The 17,925-nt window shown below is 35.5% G+C and overlaps 1 protein-coding gene across 2 annotated transcripts; it reads right to left on the bottom strand.

Moving 5' to 3' along the window:
- Positions 1 to 7,934: 7,934 nt before the first annotated feature.
- On the bottom strand, positions 7,935 to 16,821 carry LOC126829015 (uncharacterized). Of its 2 annotated transcripts, none has more exons than XM_056100147.1 (7): positions 16,729 to 16,821; positions 15,338 to 15,579; positions 14,888 to 14,939; positions 14,565 to 14,743; positions 13,757 to 13,932; positions 13,192 to 13,384; positions 7,935 to 8,033 (listed from the first exon to the last, which is right to left on the bottom strand). In XM_056100147.1, exons 2-7 carry the CDS (start codon positions 15,576 to 15,578, stop codon positions 7,969 to 7,971), a joined length of 906 nt encoding a protein of 301 aa, XP_055956122.1. In that variant the 5' UTR covers position 15,579; positions 16,729 to 16,821; the 3' UTR covers positions 7,935 to 7,968. The 2 variants fall into 2 exon arrangements, with proteins under 2 accessions (XP_055956122.1, XP_050414944.1); XM_050558987.2 differs by lacking the exons at positions 13,192 to 13,384; positions 13,757 to 13,932; positions 14,565 to 14,743; ... (1 more) ...; positions 15,338 to 15,579; positions 16,729 to 16,821 and adding exons at positions 8,410 to 8,602; positions 9,001 to 9,176; positions 9,497 to 9,675; ... (1 more) ...; positions 10,504 to 10,742; positions 11,161 to 11,310.
- Between the last annotated feature and the right edge of the window lie 1,104 nt (positions 16,822 to 17,925).

Below are 17,925 nucleotides of genomic sequence, written 5' to 3'. Positions count from 1 at the left end.
CCTGCACTACTTCTATAAAAATTTCTCGACCAACCCCGCGATCGAACACGGGACGTCCAGATTAACGAGCCAGTGCCTTACTTAAAGGGACAATAACACTCTTTCTGGCTTGAAAGCTCCAGAAAATAAATAATATCTCTAAGTACTAGATGGTTAAGTGTCCTACCTCTTGTGTAAATTATCCATTACATCCTATTTTACTTGTCCAGAGGGTTCGAAAATATTTTTAAATCGAAGTTTCATTTGAAAAGGTTTACGTTAGACGTTTCAAACCATTATGTTGAATTTTCCAAAATTTTTAAATAAGGTGTGTTAAGATGAAATTTGTATCATCAATTAATTGAAATATTCTAACATAGTACAATTTGTTGACCAGAATAAAGATTGGGACATATTATTCAGTTACAACAAGAGTGGTATTGAGCCTTTAATAAGCCACCACGACTCCCGTTAATGTTAATGGTCTCAGAAGGCAGTAAATCATCTTAAGAATTATTTGGTTCATTGTATAAACGACGCTCTCCATTGGAGACTGCAAAACATGTGTTATAAAAGTGTAACTTACCAACAACGTTGTCGATTGTCTGAACAAGTTGATCGGGGTTTGAGATAGCATCTTCTACATTATCGATAATGTTATGGAAAGCGCTAATAGCGTTGGCCAAAATTGGCTTCAGGGAGTCGACTCCGTTTTCAATTACTTGCTTGGCTTCGGTTTCGTATTTGGCTACTTGTTGGAATAGACCACTGAAAATAACGGTATAACTAATTACTTACTGCCAAAAACTTCCATATTATTATTATTCCCTATAACCTAAAAGGCTTTCAGTCAGTCATGCACAACCACAGAAATCCCACCGTGTCAAGCGGTATATGTTAGCTAGTAATTAGGATGTACAGAGGTATCTCACCATTATTCTAATCAGAGCAAAATGAAAAGAAATGGAATATAACGTACTAGTTTTGCTCAGACTGGGCTAATAAAGACGGGCATACGCCACAAAGAGTGCTATGAGGGAAATTTGCCCGGACAGTGGCGCTACTGCCTACCCTTAATTCGAATTTCAACTCTCAGGGGATCTTTTATCTTTTACGTGCACGCCGTACACATGACCTCAGTTTTTGGTGCCATACGAATGATTAGACAGCTTTACTTGTCAGGCCCTCCGTCCTGCACCACTGGCAAGGGTAAACCACGCCGGAAAATCCAGATGAACTTTCTCGGGCAACATCGGGAGCGAACCAGCGACCTCCAGGCCAGCGAGTCAGCGCCTTACCCACTTAGCCACCGTGAGCCCCTCGAATCAGAGCATTGTTTAAGGAATCTGAAGCACCGGGGCATAGGGTCGTCTGTGATATCAGCTGGCGATTTTCATTTCATTTCACCGATATTGCTCCACTGAATATCGCTATTATGTAATGGTGGTGTATGTGTTTCTAAAGAATTCATTCATAAAGACTATAGTTTAGAGTACCAAATATATTGTCTTAGTAATTTAAATACATCTTTTAACCTATGTCAATGTAATTAGTACGGAAAGTAGCTTTAATATCCTTTCTGACAATACATTTATTTGAACATTAAAGGACAATATTGGTGTCAGTCATTATTACATATGTGATAGAACTGGTTAAATACATTACAAATATAATTTTAACACAACACAAAGATCATTGCTACGGGAGATGTGTAACAAGCACGTGAAGAAACGGGCAGTGACGCCAAACATGACAAACACGAGTTATCCTTCTATATAACTGACTGAAGTAACGAGCGATAACAGGCAAACGATCAAATTTCATTTCACTGATAATTCCGTTGAAGTTGAAAAGTTATTATATGGGACGGTGAGAGGGTATCTCACAATTCAAAAATAGAATTTAATGGTATTCGATTATAGTAAACCCAAATATGTAAACCCAATACCGTCTTTATGAGGCTGACCTTCACCATCCTGAATTAGCTTAAGCTTACCTGATGTCACGTGTGGTTTTGGTTTGCTTTAGAGCACCCATGGTGTTCAAAGCAAGGGCTGAAAGAAACGCAAAATTTATAAATTTAGGTCCACGGTGATTAAATTATTTAATAAAATATAAATTATGTCTAAACTTTGTTAAAATATCTAGTCAATCGAATTCCTAAGTAAAGGGGTACAGCACATTAAAGATGCATTATGCAAGCGCTAAATCTGCCTACTGTTATATAAATTATTAATTAGACATTTATTAATTTGCCAAGACCATAATCAACCTTCGTCGCCATCGGATGCTCGAGATTTTCAACGGATTTAAATACGATTGGCGGTTAATGATTTAATTAAAAAAAAGAATTATTGAGACTGTTTATATCGTAAAAACAGTAGCAATGACATTCGAGGCTCCGCTATTCTCCAAACAGTCACTCGCGATGTCGTAATTAAACTGAAATATTCAAGATATACCCTTTTCATTATTTAACTATTATAGCGATAACTGCCATCTCTTTATCTAAATCTTACATAATGCATCTTTTAGCAAAACACAGTCCACACAAATCCATAAACCATATGTGAAATGTAAGGAAATAGGGGTTAAAGTTCCACTGTTCTGCATCAACCTTATCGGGCCTTCGTCCCTTTAGACGTGTATTCCTTGCCCCCCCCCACACACACACACACACACGACCTACTCTCTTCTCCACACCTTCTGTCACAGTGTCAGAAATGTTCTCATGTAACGCCGTGGTCGAATCGAAATCAGGATCTCCAGGTTAGAGAGACAGCACCATACTCACTGCCCCAACCCCCCTCCCCACCCCCCAAAGGCTCACTCTCTTCTCCGCACATTCTGTCACAGTGTCAGAGACGTTCTCATGTAACACCGGGATCGAATCGAACTCAGGATCTCCAGGTTAGAGAGCCAGCACCATACTCACTGAGCCAAGATGGCTCTTAACCATAAGTACCCAATATATTTCTCTGAAATAGAAACTTATAGATTTTAAATTTACCTTGTAAGCCCTGTGAAAGAAGATTCTTCCCCGCATCTTTTACTTTATCGAATAAAGTTCCACCGACATTATCCAATTGTCCCAAAAGACTTTTACCAACTACCGAAAAGGCATCGCCAACTTTTTGGAAGACTGATTGCAGTCCGCTAAGAAAATTAGCGTTGGTGCCTGAGGCAACCAGGGCGATAGTCAAAAGCAACAGAAATTTCATTTTGCTGAAAAGCAAGAAAATGAATTTTTATTTTAAAAAAAATATATTATACTTGTCAAATTCATTAACATTTGCTAACTGTGCCTATAATTTAACTTTGTTCTTCAGATTATGGTGTTGATTTTTTTTTTGGATACTATGATAAAATGACATCGTTAATGTACACGAGAAAGCATGACAACGCTTTACTTGCCAGGCCCTTGGGTGCTACCCGCGAAATGTGGGAAACGGGCCCGAAAGACATCGAGATGCTTCTCGGTCCGCGCCGGAATTCAATCCCCAAACGTTCTATGTAGTCCGCTGGAATATAATTACAATATTATATTGGTACACTGAAGAAAGTCTGCAAACTATTCTGCGGGCTATTAGCAAACACGAAGGTTTGTTGTTGTTTAATTGGCTTAAATTCGTTTTCAAGGGTCAAACGCAATATCTAACATTGTCCCATTGATGATAAATATTTCCATACTTTATTCCAATATACTATTGTTCGCGTGCTAATTTACATAAAATGTATCATAATAATAGAATACTTTTTAAGTTTGTTTAAACTGAGTCTGATCCATTTGCTATTGTTTTAAGCAAATTAATTGTTTAAACTAAATATGAGTGCACGTAGTTGCATTTTTTATCCAAAGTATATTAGGCGTTTTATTATCTATTGCAAAAATAAAAACAAAAATACCGAGAAAAAAAAAAAAAAAAAAAAATACCGAACCTAATAGAACTAGACCTACCTTCTATATGTTGAACTTATAAAAGATATCTGATCATTGATCATCTGTCTTATATTTGGTTATCTGACCTACAATGATTCGACCCATTTTTAGCAAAAAAGCTTGGGAGATTCTCAGATGGCGTCACCATGATGCTCACGCTATTGTAAATATAGATAAAGTAAGGTTAGGTTTGACAGTGATCACTCCTTATGTAAATTTCTAGGTCATTAGGCTATATTATGTAAATATTTAAAAAAAAAACAGTCATCCATCTATATTTCAGTTCCAAAACAATGTCTTTTAAACTGCAAAACACACGGTTGGGACTATTTGAGCAAATTTCAAGTTCAAATCTAGAAACTGTAACATAATGATATAGAGTGAAAGTATTTAGTAGGCATTAGAAATGTTAACGGGAAGGTGAACAAGCTGGTATAATCCTAGAGACTAGCTTGACATTGTTACCTATATGGAAAAAAAATCTAAACAGTATTGATAAAATGGTCAATACGTCCATATGTTGTGCGAGTCTAAGCTTTAAATGCGTTCTTTGATGACATCCTTAGCGTAATACTTCCCAGATAGGTGAACATGCAGGATATTTCTGTTTGTCAAGATCTGGCCAACATCTTGAACATTATGTGCTGATGAGTATGCTAATCTAAGATTAACGGGGATATTAGACACCCGTGTCTTATTCTACTGTCTACGGTAAACAAGACTGAATACACAGACTAGGTGTCGAAGAAAATACGATGGATCGGGTTTCTGTATTCTAAGCTGAAATGTTAGCTAGCATACCATGATCGCTCTTAAGCACCCTATCGGGGTCCTTCTACACATTCACAACGTTCACTTATAGTGGTGACTTCCAATCCAGGATTATGCTTACTTTCTTATTTGGTCATATGCGATCTTCAACTTCATACAATCACTATATAGTTCTCTAAACTGGGCAGCTGAAATAAAATTTAATCTTAAATTATGTGCGTTTTTCTTATATTCGGGATCAACAAGGGATTAACAAAATGCTTTTGATGTATCAATATTATCAGAAATAGAACTTCGTAGAAAATATCAATTTTATCAGAAATGGTTCGCTAAAACTAGAAGACTCAATTAAATTATATAAAACTATTCATGAACCAAAATCTTACCTCCAGTAAAATATAAAACTATTATCAGTTACTTGCGTTACGGTATTCTTCAACTAAATTGAAACTGGTCGATATAATAAAATCGAAAGATATAAAAGATTATGCCAATGTTGTAATATGAGAGCTGTTGAAGATGAATTTCACTTTCAACTGTTCTGTCCAACTTATATATATATATCTCCGTAGAAAATATTTCTCGCGTTATTGTAGTTCTTTTCTATCACTTCAAAAGCTAAAAATCGCGATGAATCACGGTAACAATAAAATAAAAAATGCTTATATTGAAAAATATTTACATTACTGGATGAAAATAGGAGATCAACTGTTAGATAACCTTACCCAATTAATGGGATACGTAAACCATTTAAATGAATCTACCGTTTAATTATCAACCGAATATAAATTCTCTTAATTATTAGTTTTTGACCTTCTTATCCGAATATACTTTTTAATTATCAGTCGAATATAAATTCTCCAAATTCTATTATATACATAAATGTCGTAGTGGTTGATGTGTTGTGTGTATATATATATATATCTATTCATGTGTGGTGGTCTTGGGAGGTAGAGTGCGTATTTGTTTCTTTGCAAGATTAAACAGATGTGTATTTGTGTTTGTTTTTGTTTCTGTTCCTGTTCTTTTTGCCTCCGCCTGTCTGTCTGTCTGTTCGTCACACTTTTTGGGACACAATAACTCTCTTTCTAATAGAGCTACAATGTTAAGGCTTGGTGTAGGTGTTTATTAGGTCAGTACCTTGATGGAGTTCGAAGATGAGTATTTTCTGCTTTGGGTAAGCAGAGATAAGCAATTTGATCGGTTGATGCTTTGGGACACGATAACTTTAGTTCTAATTAAGTGAGAGTAATGAAACTTGGAGGATAGTTTCATTACATCAATACCTTGAGTAAGTTTGATAATGAGCATTTTCTGCTCAGGGTAAGCAGAGCGATAAGCAATTTGATTGGTCGAGACTTTGGAACACACTAACTCTCATTCTAATTGAGCTAGAATGTTCAAACTTGGTGTAGGTGTTTATTAGGTGAATGCCTCGATGAAGTTCGATGATGAACATTGTCTACTTACGGTAAGCAGAGATAAGCAATCTGATTGGTTGATGAACATTGGTAATCAGATTCAAGATTTACCGAACAGAGTGGTGTGCACGTGTCTTTGCATGTGCATTATGTCCCCATTATGTACAGGTCGCAAAATGCTATTTAGATTGTGTTATCGGTGAAATGATAGAGGATACAAATTTAATGTAATCTTAATTCAGATGTTCTCATGTAATTCGGAGAGGCATAAAGATGCCGATGTAACATGTTTATAACTTCAGATATTGATTGATTGGACCATAATTTATTTAAATCGACCAGTCTTTATATTATTTTATTCTGGAATGATGTCTATATTTATGTAATTATGTATGTATGTATATATACTGTATATATTTTTATAGCTTGTACATTTGCTTAAATAGTTAGTTGCACATCGATCCAAATTCAGATATCCGCAGAATAAAAATATTGTTTATAAAAAAGAAAAGAATGGTATCAAAATGACAGAATGTTATGTCTTCCTGCATAGCCGTATGTACACATTTTGTGACGATACTGCGATGTAGCGTCTGGTCTGTTTATCTTTATGGGGGATTGGATGGCCGAACGGTTAGCGCGTGCGCGTTGCATCATAAGGTCTGCCATTGAGTTAACTGGCGTGGTTTCGATTCCCCGGTTCTACGTGACAAGGAGTAGGATAGCCTGTCCAACCCCGTGAGTTTTCTCCGGGTCCTCCGTTTTTCCCACTGCTAAGCGCATTATTGAAATATAAATAGAGTCATATGTTAGTCCCGAAATGACCTAGTTTGTGTCGAGTGGACGTTACCCCCCACCCTCTCTCTCTCTCTCTCTATCGTTTATCTTTATGTACTGTGATTCCGATGATCCTTTAGGATCAGCCGGAATGGATTCTTATATATTCAATATCCTCTAATTATAATAAAGTAGATGTTTTTACTGTGAAACGTTTAAGTAGATGTATCTGCCGTGGCGGTCGCTTCGTCATTTTAGATTTGAGATTTTCATGGTACTTTATCTAACCAGGTCTAACTAGGGAGGAAATAAACAGAGGTATGATATTCCCTTCTATCAAACACTGTCAGCACTGAGGACGAGTGTATGGCAGAGGATTTCTTATAAATGGTGGATAATGTTCTGTTAATGATGATCTTCATTAGAATACAGAGTAGAATGTGACAAAGTCTGCAGAGCATAAACTAAGAACATCATAAATATATCGCCATTATTCAAATATTTATTAGATAATCCTATCAAATGAGTATTAATATTCCCTGGATAATTTTCTGACCCCTCTCAATAATACAGATGTGAGTTTGTTAAATTAACTGAGCTGGAATACATAGAATCTAGAAAAAGTTATATCAAAGGTATAACAAAGGGAGGTAATGTGTCACATATATTTTTCTTAAACATTTGGGCTCCGTATTCGACGGAACTCTTTACAATGAATCCTGTGGATCTTGAATCTAGGATTTATGTTTTCCTTTAACGCTCTTCGTCCCTGGGGAGATCTATTCAACGAAATTAAAGGTCATTCAACTTGACTTGTGTTACTTATACCTTTCTATTCAAATAAAGATTCCCATCTGAAACCGATGGATGGGTTAGTAGGAATGTTCATTTGGTGAACTTATTAAGGGAAAGTATCTGATCTCACTGATGTTTGAAAGAACCGTTGTTAATGGCATTTATTACAATCATAATAAACATCTTGGCCAATCAATTAATTTGATATGAAAAAAACGCGATATTGTTGTGACGATAAACAAATCTTAACAAAAATAATTGATGTTTTATTTTTTAAAAAAATATTTATTGGCCTTCCAATTTGTCTGTTAAGCCAGAGATGGTGCTTCCAACATTAGCTACAGTTTGACCTGAAAAGTAAAGTTAGAATCTGAATGATTAATAAATCTCAATAATCAATTGATTTTGCCGTTATGTCAGTCATATAGTTATGCACTTACGCGGGTGTCCTACTTATGTAGATATAAGTATGCTCTTTCAATGGGTTCATTTTACAATATAATTTAAATCGTCAGAAATGGGGTTAATATGTAGGATAACAACAAAAAATACTGTCCCTCTTAATAGTGATTAACTTGCTTTGCTACGGGTGGACAAGAATTTACGGTACTTGTGACAGTGTCCACTGGACTTGACGCTCGCTTCCACCTGGAATAAATTTGTTAAATACCTCCTGAAGTTTATGGGTTAGTACTCGTTATGTCAATCAAATATTTGAAGACTTACCGAGAATATCAGTGGTAGCATCTTTAATGGCAGAAAGAGCGGTGTTTCCATGTTGAAGAAGTTCAGTAGCCTGGTTTTTTAGGTTAGCAATATGGGGAGCCAATGTTTCACCGAGCTGACTCACGGATTGTTGGACAGTTGAGACAACATTACCAGCAACATTCTTCAAAGCTTGGCCAGCAGAACCCAGCAACTAAATGGTGAAGATAAATATACATTTTGTGCATAGTGTGATAATAAAAAGGTCACCGAATAATTAGCTAGCCAATGTATAAAAATAACATACTAAAAACAAACCCCTATATGTGTGGCTATTAAATGGCCCCCAGTGGTAGTCCAGTCCCTAAAGCTGTGCATGTTGCAATATAGTAAGCAGTGGGGCAAAAGCTCCAGTAATAAAAGAAATTGTGACGAGGTTGAATTCTATCAACCAACCCATGTATACACCAGCCGCATCATGAGGTAGTCTATATGCCGAAACCCGTATTTGTTCTCGCGCCCGAGGTTCATGAAGAAATGCAGTCTCAAAACATGTCCACGACCTACACTCTCAAACAAATACACTATCCTCAAGTAAATCCCAATACTTACGTTATGGACGTTCTGGATAGCTGGTTTAAAGAAACCAGTAATCAAGTCAGTTAGAGATTTCAAGGTATCACCAAAGGTAGATCTCTTGGTTTGTGCTCCAAAATTATTATTGATGAGAGTTTCAATGCTGGAGATCAGATCCAACAAGAATGTGTTTCCTTGATGTTGATGTCCTACTGAAATCATAAATATCTTAATAAAATGTAGACAGAAACCCCCTTCTTGATTTTTAAAATTATTTTAGTCAGAGACGTTGTTTTTACCAATATGATTAAATTCATTCCGCATATAGAGACCCAGAAATATAAATTATCACATTCATAATCCCTATAATCGGTTAGCAGAAGTTTAACCTAGTTGTATTTAAAAATGCATACATTTAAGTCAACGAAAATTTGTGATTAATCTTTTCAATGTAATAATTTACGATAGAAATCCTGAAATCATTAAAGAAATTGTTGTTGCATTGGTTCGATTCATATTGGATACTACTTACAAATGATGCTTTCAATATCGTGCTCCAGTTGTGGGAGATCGAAGTCGATCATTTTCACTTTGTGGGCCAATTTTTCCATTTCCTGGAAAGCACTAGTAATGACAGGTGTATACTCCTCAACGCCCTTCAGGAGCATATTCTTCATTTCGTGTTCGAAATTAACTAATTTGTCCTTAATGCTGGAATAAATGAGATACAGATATTAATCATTATTTGCAGTATATTACACAATCGAAAATATATGTCTGGTCCTTAAAAGGACACGGTGAAATTGCGAAACTCTAAAACTAAAATTCTAATTTGTAATATGTTTGCCTAATAGAAAATATTGCCATTTCGAAGACACTATAATTTCTTTACATATTTACCTGGTATCTCGTCCAATATGGGAAAAAAGACTCTTGATAGCACCTGACAACAAATCTGGAACAAAAGGACGACGATTTAAAGAAATTATTCGAGTACATAATATATTTTCAAAATACATGAGGTAGATGAGGCGAATAACAATCACCATTATGTATAGCTATAGACAAATTAAATGGCATTTTATATTTTTAATTTTCCCCTGGTTTTACAACTACAGATCATGCAGCAAGCATTTATTATCTAGAACTGCGTTTGTGTTCCACTTCGTTTTAAGAAATAAAATACCTGAGATAAAACAGTAAATCCGTTTTCCAGGATTAAGATTAATACGGACAAATGTAAAGTGGAGGAAAACTTGCTGTTGCAACCAAAGTTTGGGCACCACAGCATTTTGTTAATGTGCCAAGAAGATGGAAAGTAGAATCATATACATGTAATCGCCACAAGAGAGTTGCTAACAGACTGACCGCAGGTAAAATAACTTCAAGAGGAATTGGCCATGACACACTGTATAGCAAAGAAAGGATTTTGGTGAAAGGTTTTGAAGTGACTTAATATTCTCTCTGCGTTAATAGCCCACTTATATTCCAGATTCGTATTGCCCTTTTCTGTTAATTGCTATTGCAGTATATACGTACCAGTGACAGTGTTAGACACTACGCTAATACCAGACTGGGCAGCATCTTTCAAGAGTTCTTTACCGACGTTTTCAGCATAAGGAACAAAGGCTTGGTTGGTTTCCTTAACACCAGTACCAATCTTCTCAAAGGTAGTCTTCACTTTATCGCCAAAGTTATTCAGAGCTGATTTAATATCAGTCAAAAAACCAGCATTGGCGCAAGCAACTAACAAAACGGTAAGTACCAAGAATCTCATGCTGAAAAAAGTGAGTTTATCATGGCTTTAAAATGTCTAAGCTTCAACTGTTGTCCACTAATAATTCTGTATAACATATTTCTTAATATCTGAGATATTTATTCTATGGGACGAGTCTCTTCTTCTTTCTATAATCAGAGGCACTTGTAGCGACAACTACTGATTGTAGTGTTGGCGAAAAGTCTGACGGCCTATGTTTCAGTTACCAATCATCAGCATCATCACAAGACTTCATAAATTGTGTGGATCTAAGAGGTTTATGTCTGATGAAACCAACGAAGCTGGATAACGGCATCATTTGCCTGCTGAAGGATGACATATATTCGCACCGATGGTTTACATCACGTTCAATCGTATACAGATATAAAAATAATTATAATACATAATGCAAAATCAAAGGGAAATAAAATAAAACTCACGTGGACAGAGACGAAAGTTTCTATTATAAGTATCTGTAAGATTAACCAAGAAATGTCCCTTAACTTTATATCAGAAACAAATCACGTGATAAGATAAAATTGTATATTTTAATATATTTTGGCAACAAAGGTGAGGTTCTATGGGAAGTAAAAAGTCTGACGAAGAAAGGTTTTTGTTATCTTCAACTATCACGAATTGGGACCAAACTAAATTTTATGTGTTAATCACTGTCTTGACACGTGTGTATTTTTTATGGTTGGATGTGTGTTTATTATTTGTTTCTGTATGTGGTATTTCAATGCCACAATTCCATGGAATAATGATGCCATGGTATCCTGTAAAAAGAAGGTTCCAGAAATAGAACAATCCTGGAAATATATGGTTCCTATTACTATTCGTTGTCGCGGTACATAGTTTGGCTCTGTTTTTTTACTTTGACAGATTTCTGGCTAGTAAAATGGTAGGAATGCATAATAAATAGACAAAAAAACATTTCTAAAAAAAGCTAAATAGACAAAAACAATTTAATTAAATGAGAAATACAACACCAAACCAAAGTATAAACCGCAACAGTGAAGCAACTTGATAAATGAATTCTCGGTTCCATATGAAAACAGGCAACGAAGTGCTTCTACACTCGAGTTCTAAGATACCTAGTCCAACCATGGTATCGACAGTAATACACGTAGTATTGATAATTTATTTAAAAAGTGTAATAGCAGTTTATACCTACCCAGTATTTGTGTTCCACTATACTTAACAGATTTCCTCAGCACCAAAAGAACAAACAAAAGAACAGATGGCGTACAATGTCACAATGATCATGCAATAGTCATAAGTATTTGCATAGTATTAATGAAATGAAATGAAATGGGGTTTAACGGACCCTTGAAAGTTGGAAATCGAAAGAGAGTAGGCGGAAACGCAACTGTGCGGACAACGTTGCACACGAAACTATAAAAGTAAAAATTATCATATGTTGTCCCAAAAGGACGACCGTAATGTATGGACGAGACATTAAACCACATTCTATTCCACGTTTCTGTTGTATATCTGTATTTTATCAACTTGACTGGTGAGTCTCGGTCATGGCCCTTGCTCCGAACTGCGATCATTTAATTTGTACATAATCATTTTGTCTTACAGTATTAGATCTCTAAGTTGTTTGCATAAAATTAAACAGATTTTCTTCAGGAATTTGATGAAATGAGGAGTGAACATATTTTGAACAAATACGCATTTTTTTTTCAGGGCGATTCAAATAAATGCAAACAGACTGCAGTACATCTTCACTTCAATAATTAACATCCTCACAACAGTTGTCAAACAGTTCACTATTAATCTACTACTATTGAAATAACGTAGCTTGTACATTGAGGGTAAAATGCTAGGTTTTTTTTTTATTTTATTTATTGATTGATTACGCTATTCGTATCATTCATTTTTCTTAAAAAAAAAAGTATAACAAGAGTTAGTTCGTTTTTACAAAACCGTTATTTATTGACTTTACACAGTATTTTTTAATCCGGCAATTGTTTGTCCAACATTAGCTACGGTCTGGCCTGAAAAAGTAGGATACAAATTAGAAATAGTATTTATTAAGACGATAAACGTAATGCAATCCATATTTTCAAAAACTCAATAAATTTAGCCACTCGGCGGTTTAAAGGGTAACCAGATGATCAATATTATAATATATAATATTATCCCCTCAAATTGTAAATTGACAGTAGCATCAAGTTTCCAGAAAGACAACAGTTATTTGGATAAGGGGCAGCTTATCAATCCACAGTAAAATCCCAAGTCCATCTGTTAAAGTCTTAACGTCTTCAACAGTTCATGAATATACAAGACATACACAATTATACATGTATGTGATAGATATACTGTTTATCTTTTATTTGCTTGATTAAGACTAAATCAAGTCGAAACGCTCAGTAATAAACAGTAACTGTACTAACAGAATTGTGTCCCCGAGTATTTAAGTATGCAGCTATAGATAAACCACATTATCATATTGAATATCTTACCGAGAATATCAGTGGTAGCATCTTTAATGGCAGAAAGGGCGGTGTTTCCATGTTGAAGAAGTTCAGCAGCCTGGTTTTTTAGGTTAGCAATATGGGGAGCCAGTTTTTCACCGAGCTCACTGACGGATTGATGGACGGACGAGACAACATTACCAGCAACGTTCTTCAAAGCTTGGCCAGCTGAACCCAGCAACTATATTTTAAATTAAAAGATAGAGATAAAATTATATAACAGGTATCAATGGTCACTTGAAGTATGCATTATGACACCGGACGTATGTATAAAACTCTAAATTCAAAAATTGGCATAGCCAACATTTCAGTAACAAATCTAATGGAAAATTCAACTGATTTCCATTTGATTACGTAATCTATATCGTTCTATTATATTTATAACTTATCAGAACTGTCATTTTTTTTAGGTGTAGCTTTATTGTTGTTGGGGTTTTTGTGTTGCTATGCAACACAATTAATGCAGTTAGATGGATATTCAAATTTGGACATGTTTTCACAAACTGGGGATGGCTGATATCGGAATAATTCTCAAGTAAGTGCCAATACTTACGTTATGGACGTTCTGGATAGCTGGTTTAAAGAAACCAGTAATCAAGTCAGTTAGAGATTTCAAGGTATCAATAAAGGTAGATCTTTTGGATTGTACTCCAAAATTATTATTGATGAGAGTTTCAATGCTGGAGATCAGATCCAACAAGAATGCATTTCCTTGATGTTGATGTCCCACTGAAATCATAGAGGTTTTTTTTTTATCGTAGAACTGATGTAAGATGCCATCTTAATTTTTATAAATCAAACTCAAACTTAATATACGAGGCTTGTGTATTCCGTCAATGCATGGGTCACAAGAAAACAAAACATACACTAAGTAAGTTGGTGATAAGCTGGTTCTCTGGGTGATACCGGTGGACGCGGGGGCAGTATTAATTTGTCTGGATATTTGGGGAAAATCATAAAAATAATCTACGTTATAATAAAAGTTCTCAACGTTACATGTACACTAACGACAAATGTGATTAGCTTTATGAAGTGACGATTGAAACAGGAAACTGTTCACAGACAACTCCGTCACGGTTAAGAGACCAAAAATTTCTTGTAAAATTGATGCACAAACCTGTATGTACAACGTTTAAGGGTCTGGGTAAAAAATGAAATAACTCGATACAAATAGACAGATTCACTAGCAGATCAATACCAGCAAGTTTAGAAAGAACATCTAACAAAGTCTGACCTCGAGGCGGTTTACAAGAACAGGGGGGGGGGGGGGCAGGAGCGACAATAAAGCCGTACATAAAATAGTACCGGTGACTTTATGGAGAACTTGAAGAGTAGTGGTATTTAAGATGAAAACTACATACATATAACACTTTCAATATCTTTCTCCAATTGTGGTAGATCAAATTGTAGCGACTTCACTTTTTGGCCCAACTTTTCCATTTCCTGGAAAGCACCTGTCATGACAGGAGTAAACTGTTCAACGCCCTTCAGGAGCATATCCTTCATTTCATGTTCAAAATTAACTAATTTGTCCTTAATGCTGGAATAAATGAGATACAGATATTAATCATGATTTACATCATGCACCGTTATCAATTGTAATTACATACATCTTTCACAAAACCACGTGCAGTGTTTGGATTATATATCCACTTTATTTTGAATTAAAATGCTACTAAATTACCCTGTATCTCGTCCAATGTTGAACATATTCTTGAAAGCAGTTCCCAACAAATCTAGAAAAGAGAACAATATGCGATTGGATTGAGTGGACAGAGAGGAGACGAGTATCATCAAAAGACAGTGACCACAGTGACATCTGGATTTGGGTAGTACGCGACGAATTGGAGAAAATCAACTGTTCGTCAAAATGGGGATTAACATCAACTACACACAAACTTGACTATTTCGAGACATTTGGCTCTATTTTATTTCAATCATTCACTTACAGGAAAGTTCTTTAGCAATAGTAGTAGGAAGAAACTGGAGAAAACCGACTACGATGGACATGCGACCCATCTTGTTATTAAACATGAAATGAAATGGAATGGGCTAATGAAGACGGTGTTATTATAAAGAAAATACGTTATTGTTTATTTTAAGTGCCATTTATAAGTAAAATCATCATACTTACCAATAACAGTGTTGGACACTACGTTAATACCAGATTGAGCAGCATCTTTTAGGAGTTCTTTACTTACATTCTGGGCATAAGGAATAAAGGCCGCATTAGTGGTCTTAACACCTTCACCAACCTTCTCCAAAGTATCAGTAAATTGTTTCCCGATGTTAGTTAAGGTCTTAGAAATATCTGTGAAAAATCCAGCATTGGCACCGGCAACTAACAATACGGTGAATACAATAATCACTTTCATGCTGAAAATAAAAAAAAACCGGTTCTTACCAGAAACATTTCTACTCCAGTCACATTAAATTTCACAAAGATAGGTTGCCAGACAACAAAACATACACTCACAGCGGCTAAGTCGTCCGTGCAATCAACAAGGGTTGTGGCATCATATGTTTTCTTTTGTCAGTAAGGAGAACGTTTACAACACATGAAAAACTTATTACAAGTAATAACCCATTAAGTAATTATCAGATATCATTAAAATTTGTTTCGATTGTTTTCCTCATGACCTCGAACAATTTATATGTCCACAAGATTTTTTAAAGTGGTCAAGGGCCATAACTCTGGCAGTAATTATTGGAAATCGTTGAAAATGCCTAGGATCCTTCATCACATGAACTTAAACATTGTGTATAAATTTAAAGCCAAGATTTTGATGACGGATTTTGATGGGTGGAAATGCTACACATTCAATTTAACTGTATAATATTCTACTCATCATCTTGACAGACGATGCTTGAAATTAATAGGGCACATCTTCATACGTTCTCAATGGTTCACACCAGGCCGGGTCCATACCCAAGAAAGTTACAAACCTCGAACTCATCTAAGATCTTTTGATCTTTGAAGAAGCCCATAAACGTTATTACACATTTTGTGTAAAAGGCAGATCTTTCGACCCTTAACATATGTTAATCTTTCTCTGAACCGGATAAATAATGTGACCCGTAGAGGGTACAAAAACTTCAAACATATTTTACATTTGCGTAAAAGGAAATGGCCATAATCGAACTCATTCATAATCTTTTGATCCTTAGCCTATATTTGAAGTTTCATCTAATAAGTGTAGATTCTCAGAGGCTTCACCGACTTGGTATACGTATTACATGCTTTGACTCTCTTTGGGTAAAGGGAATGGACAATTTTAGAGAAAGATTTACGGACCGATAATCCGCAATCTATGTAGGTGATTTTCGTACAGAAAAATTGAATGGACATCATGGGCGACGGACAAGGGTGATGACATAATACGTCCACACCAAAATACGTGTATCTTGCGTCTTATTGTGGCCAGATTGCAAATGGCACATGCCAGTATGACTGTTATAATGTAGTGTTTCGTAAAACCCTACCTGACAAAATTTTAACAAAAATAAGGAAGCAATGAAACTTACTTGGTAAAGACGAAAGACGTTGTGAGTGTCTATAAGACTTAGCAAGAACTACACCTTAATTTTATATCGAACAAAAATCACACGATAAGATAAAAATCTTTTTTTAATAATAGTTTAAAAAGTATAAAAAAAGAAGAAAAATGTTCGGGATTTGGTCGAAATTGAGAAGCCTGTTATCTTCAGCCACCACGTATTAAGACTGAAGTCAGATACTGTACAGCAATCTTGTTTCGATGTGACTGTGTTTTTGTTTTGGGTGTTTGTAAATGTCAGATATATGTGATACTAGCTTAGTTACCCGGCGTAAATAGCACTTTTGCCCTGGTTACCATGATGTTAATTTAAACGTATTCAATTTCAGCCATCTTGTTTTCTACAGCGAAGAAAGAAACATTCTCTTTTACATGGTGATCGTTTTATTCTGCGTTTTAAAATCGTTGCTATGGTTTTTTTTTATTAGTTTGTAGATGTGAAATTAATAAATACATTTTATTGTCCTCAAATTTTCAACAGAAGATTCTTTTTATTTTTTAGGATGGGGCGTAATTTATAATCCGTTATGTTCGGCGAAATACGCCAGAAGTCTCAGACGAATGGCAATCTCTAGCGTCTGGTTATTCCAGTCTACACCAAGAGCATTTATTGCGCATGCTCTCCAGATAATAATATGAAGTCACCGTTTGACATGACTCGTGGAATATGCCTAGCTTCGATTTTCGTGTCCCTAATAAGAAATGGCGCTGAATCGCATTATGTTACACGATTCGTGTACCAATGGCATAATGTTTATTTTGTCTTAAATATTGGATATCAGAAGCCCGCCTTTTCCCGGTAAGATCACAACATCAATGTTGATTTAAATTGATAAATAATTTGTGTTTCCAATGTCGCAGATTTTGGATAATATTGAATTAGAAAATTGGCTACTTTAAACACATCCGACTGCTATATTAATTGAAAACCTGCCTGAAAATAGGTTTTACGGAAGTTAGAGCGAGTGTATAATAGTACCTTTACACGCACATACTTAAATCGAATTAATATTACATGGACAGGACCTCTTTTATTTGGGTCAATGTGTACTTGATTGAATTTCTACTTTTATGATAACGCCAGTGTTGTGATATAACCGACTGTGTGTTGGACTGTCGTTAAGACGGAAGACATCTTCCCGAGTGCTGGACTTACCTATACTTG

The sequence above is a fragment of the Patella vulgata genome, chromosome 1 (assembly GCF_932274485.2).
Source record: "Patella vulgata chromosome 1, xgPatVulg1.2, whole genome shotgun sequence".
Lineage (NCBI taxonomy): Eukaryota > Metazoa > Mollusca > Gastropoda > Patellidae > Patella > Patella vulgata.
The sequence above is the reverse complement of the archived record's forward strand: the minus strand, read 5'-3'. Positions and strand labels throughout refer to the sequence as shown.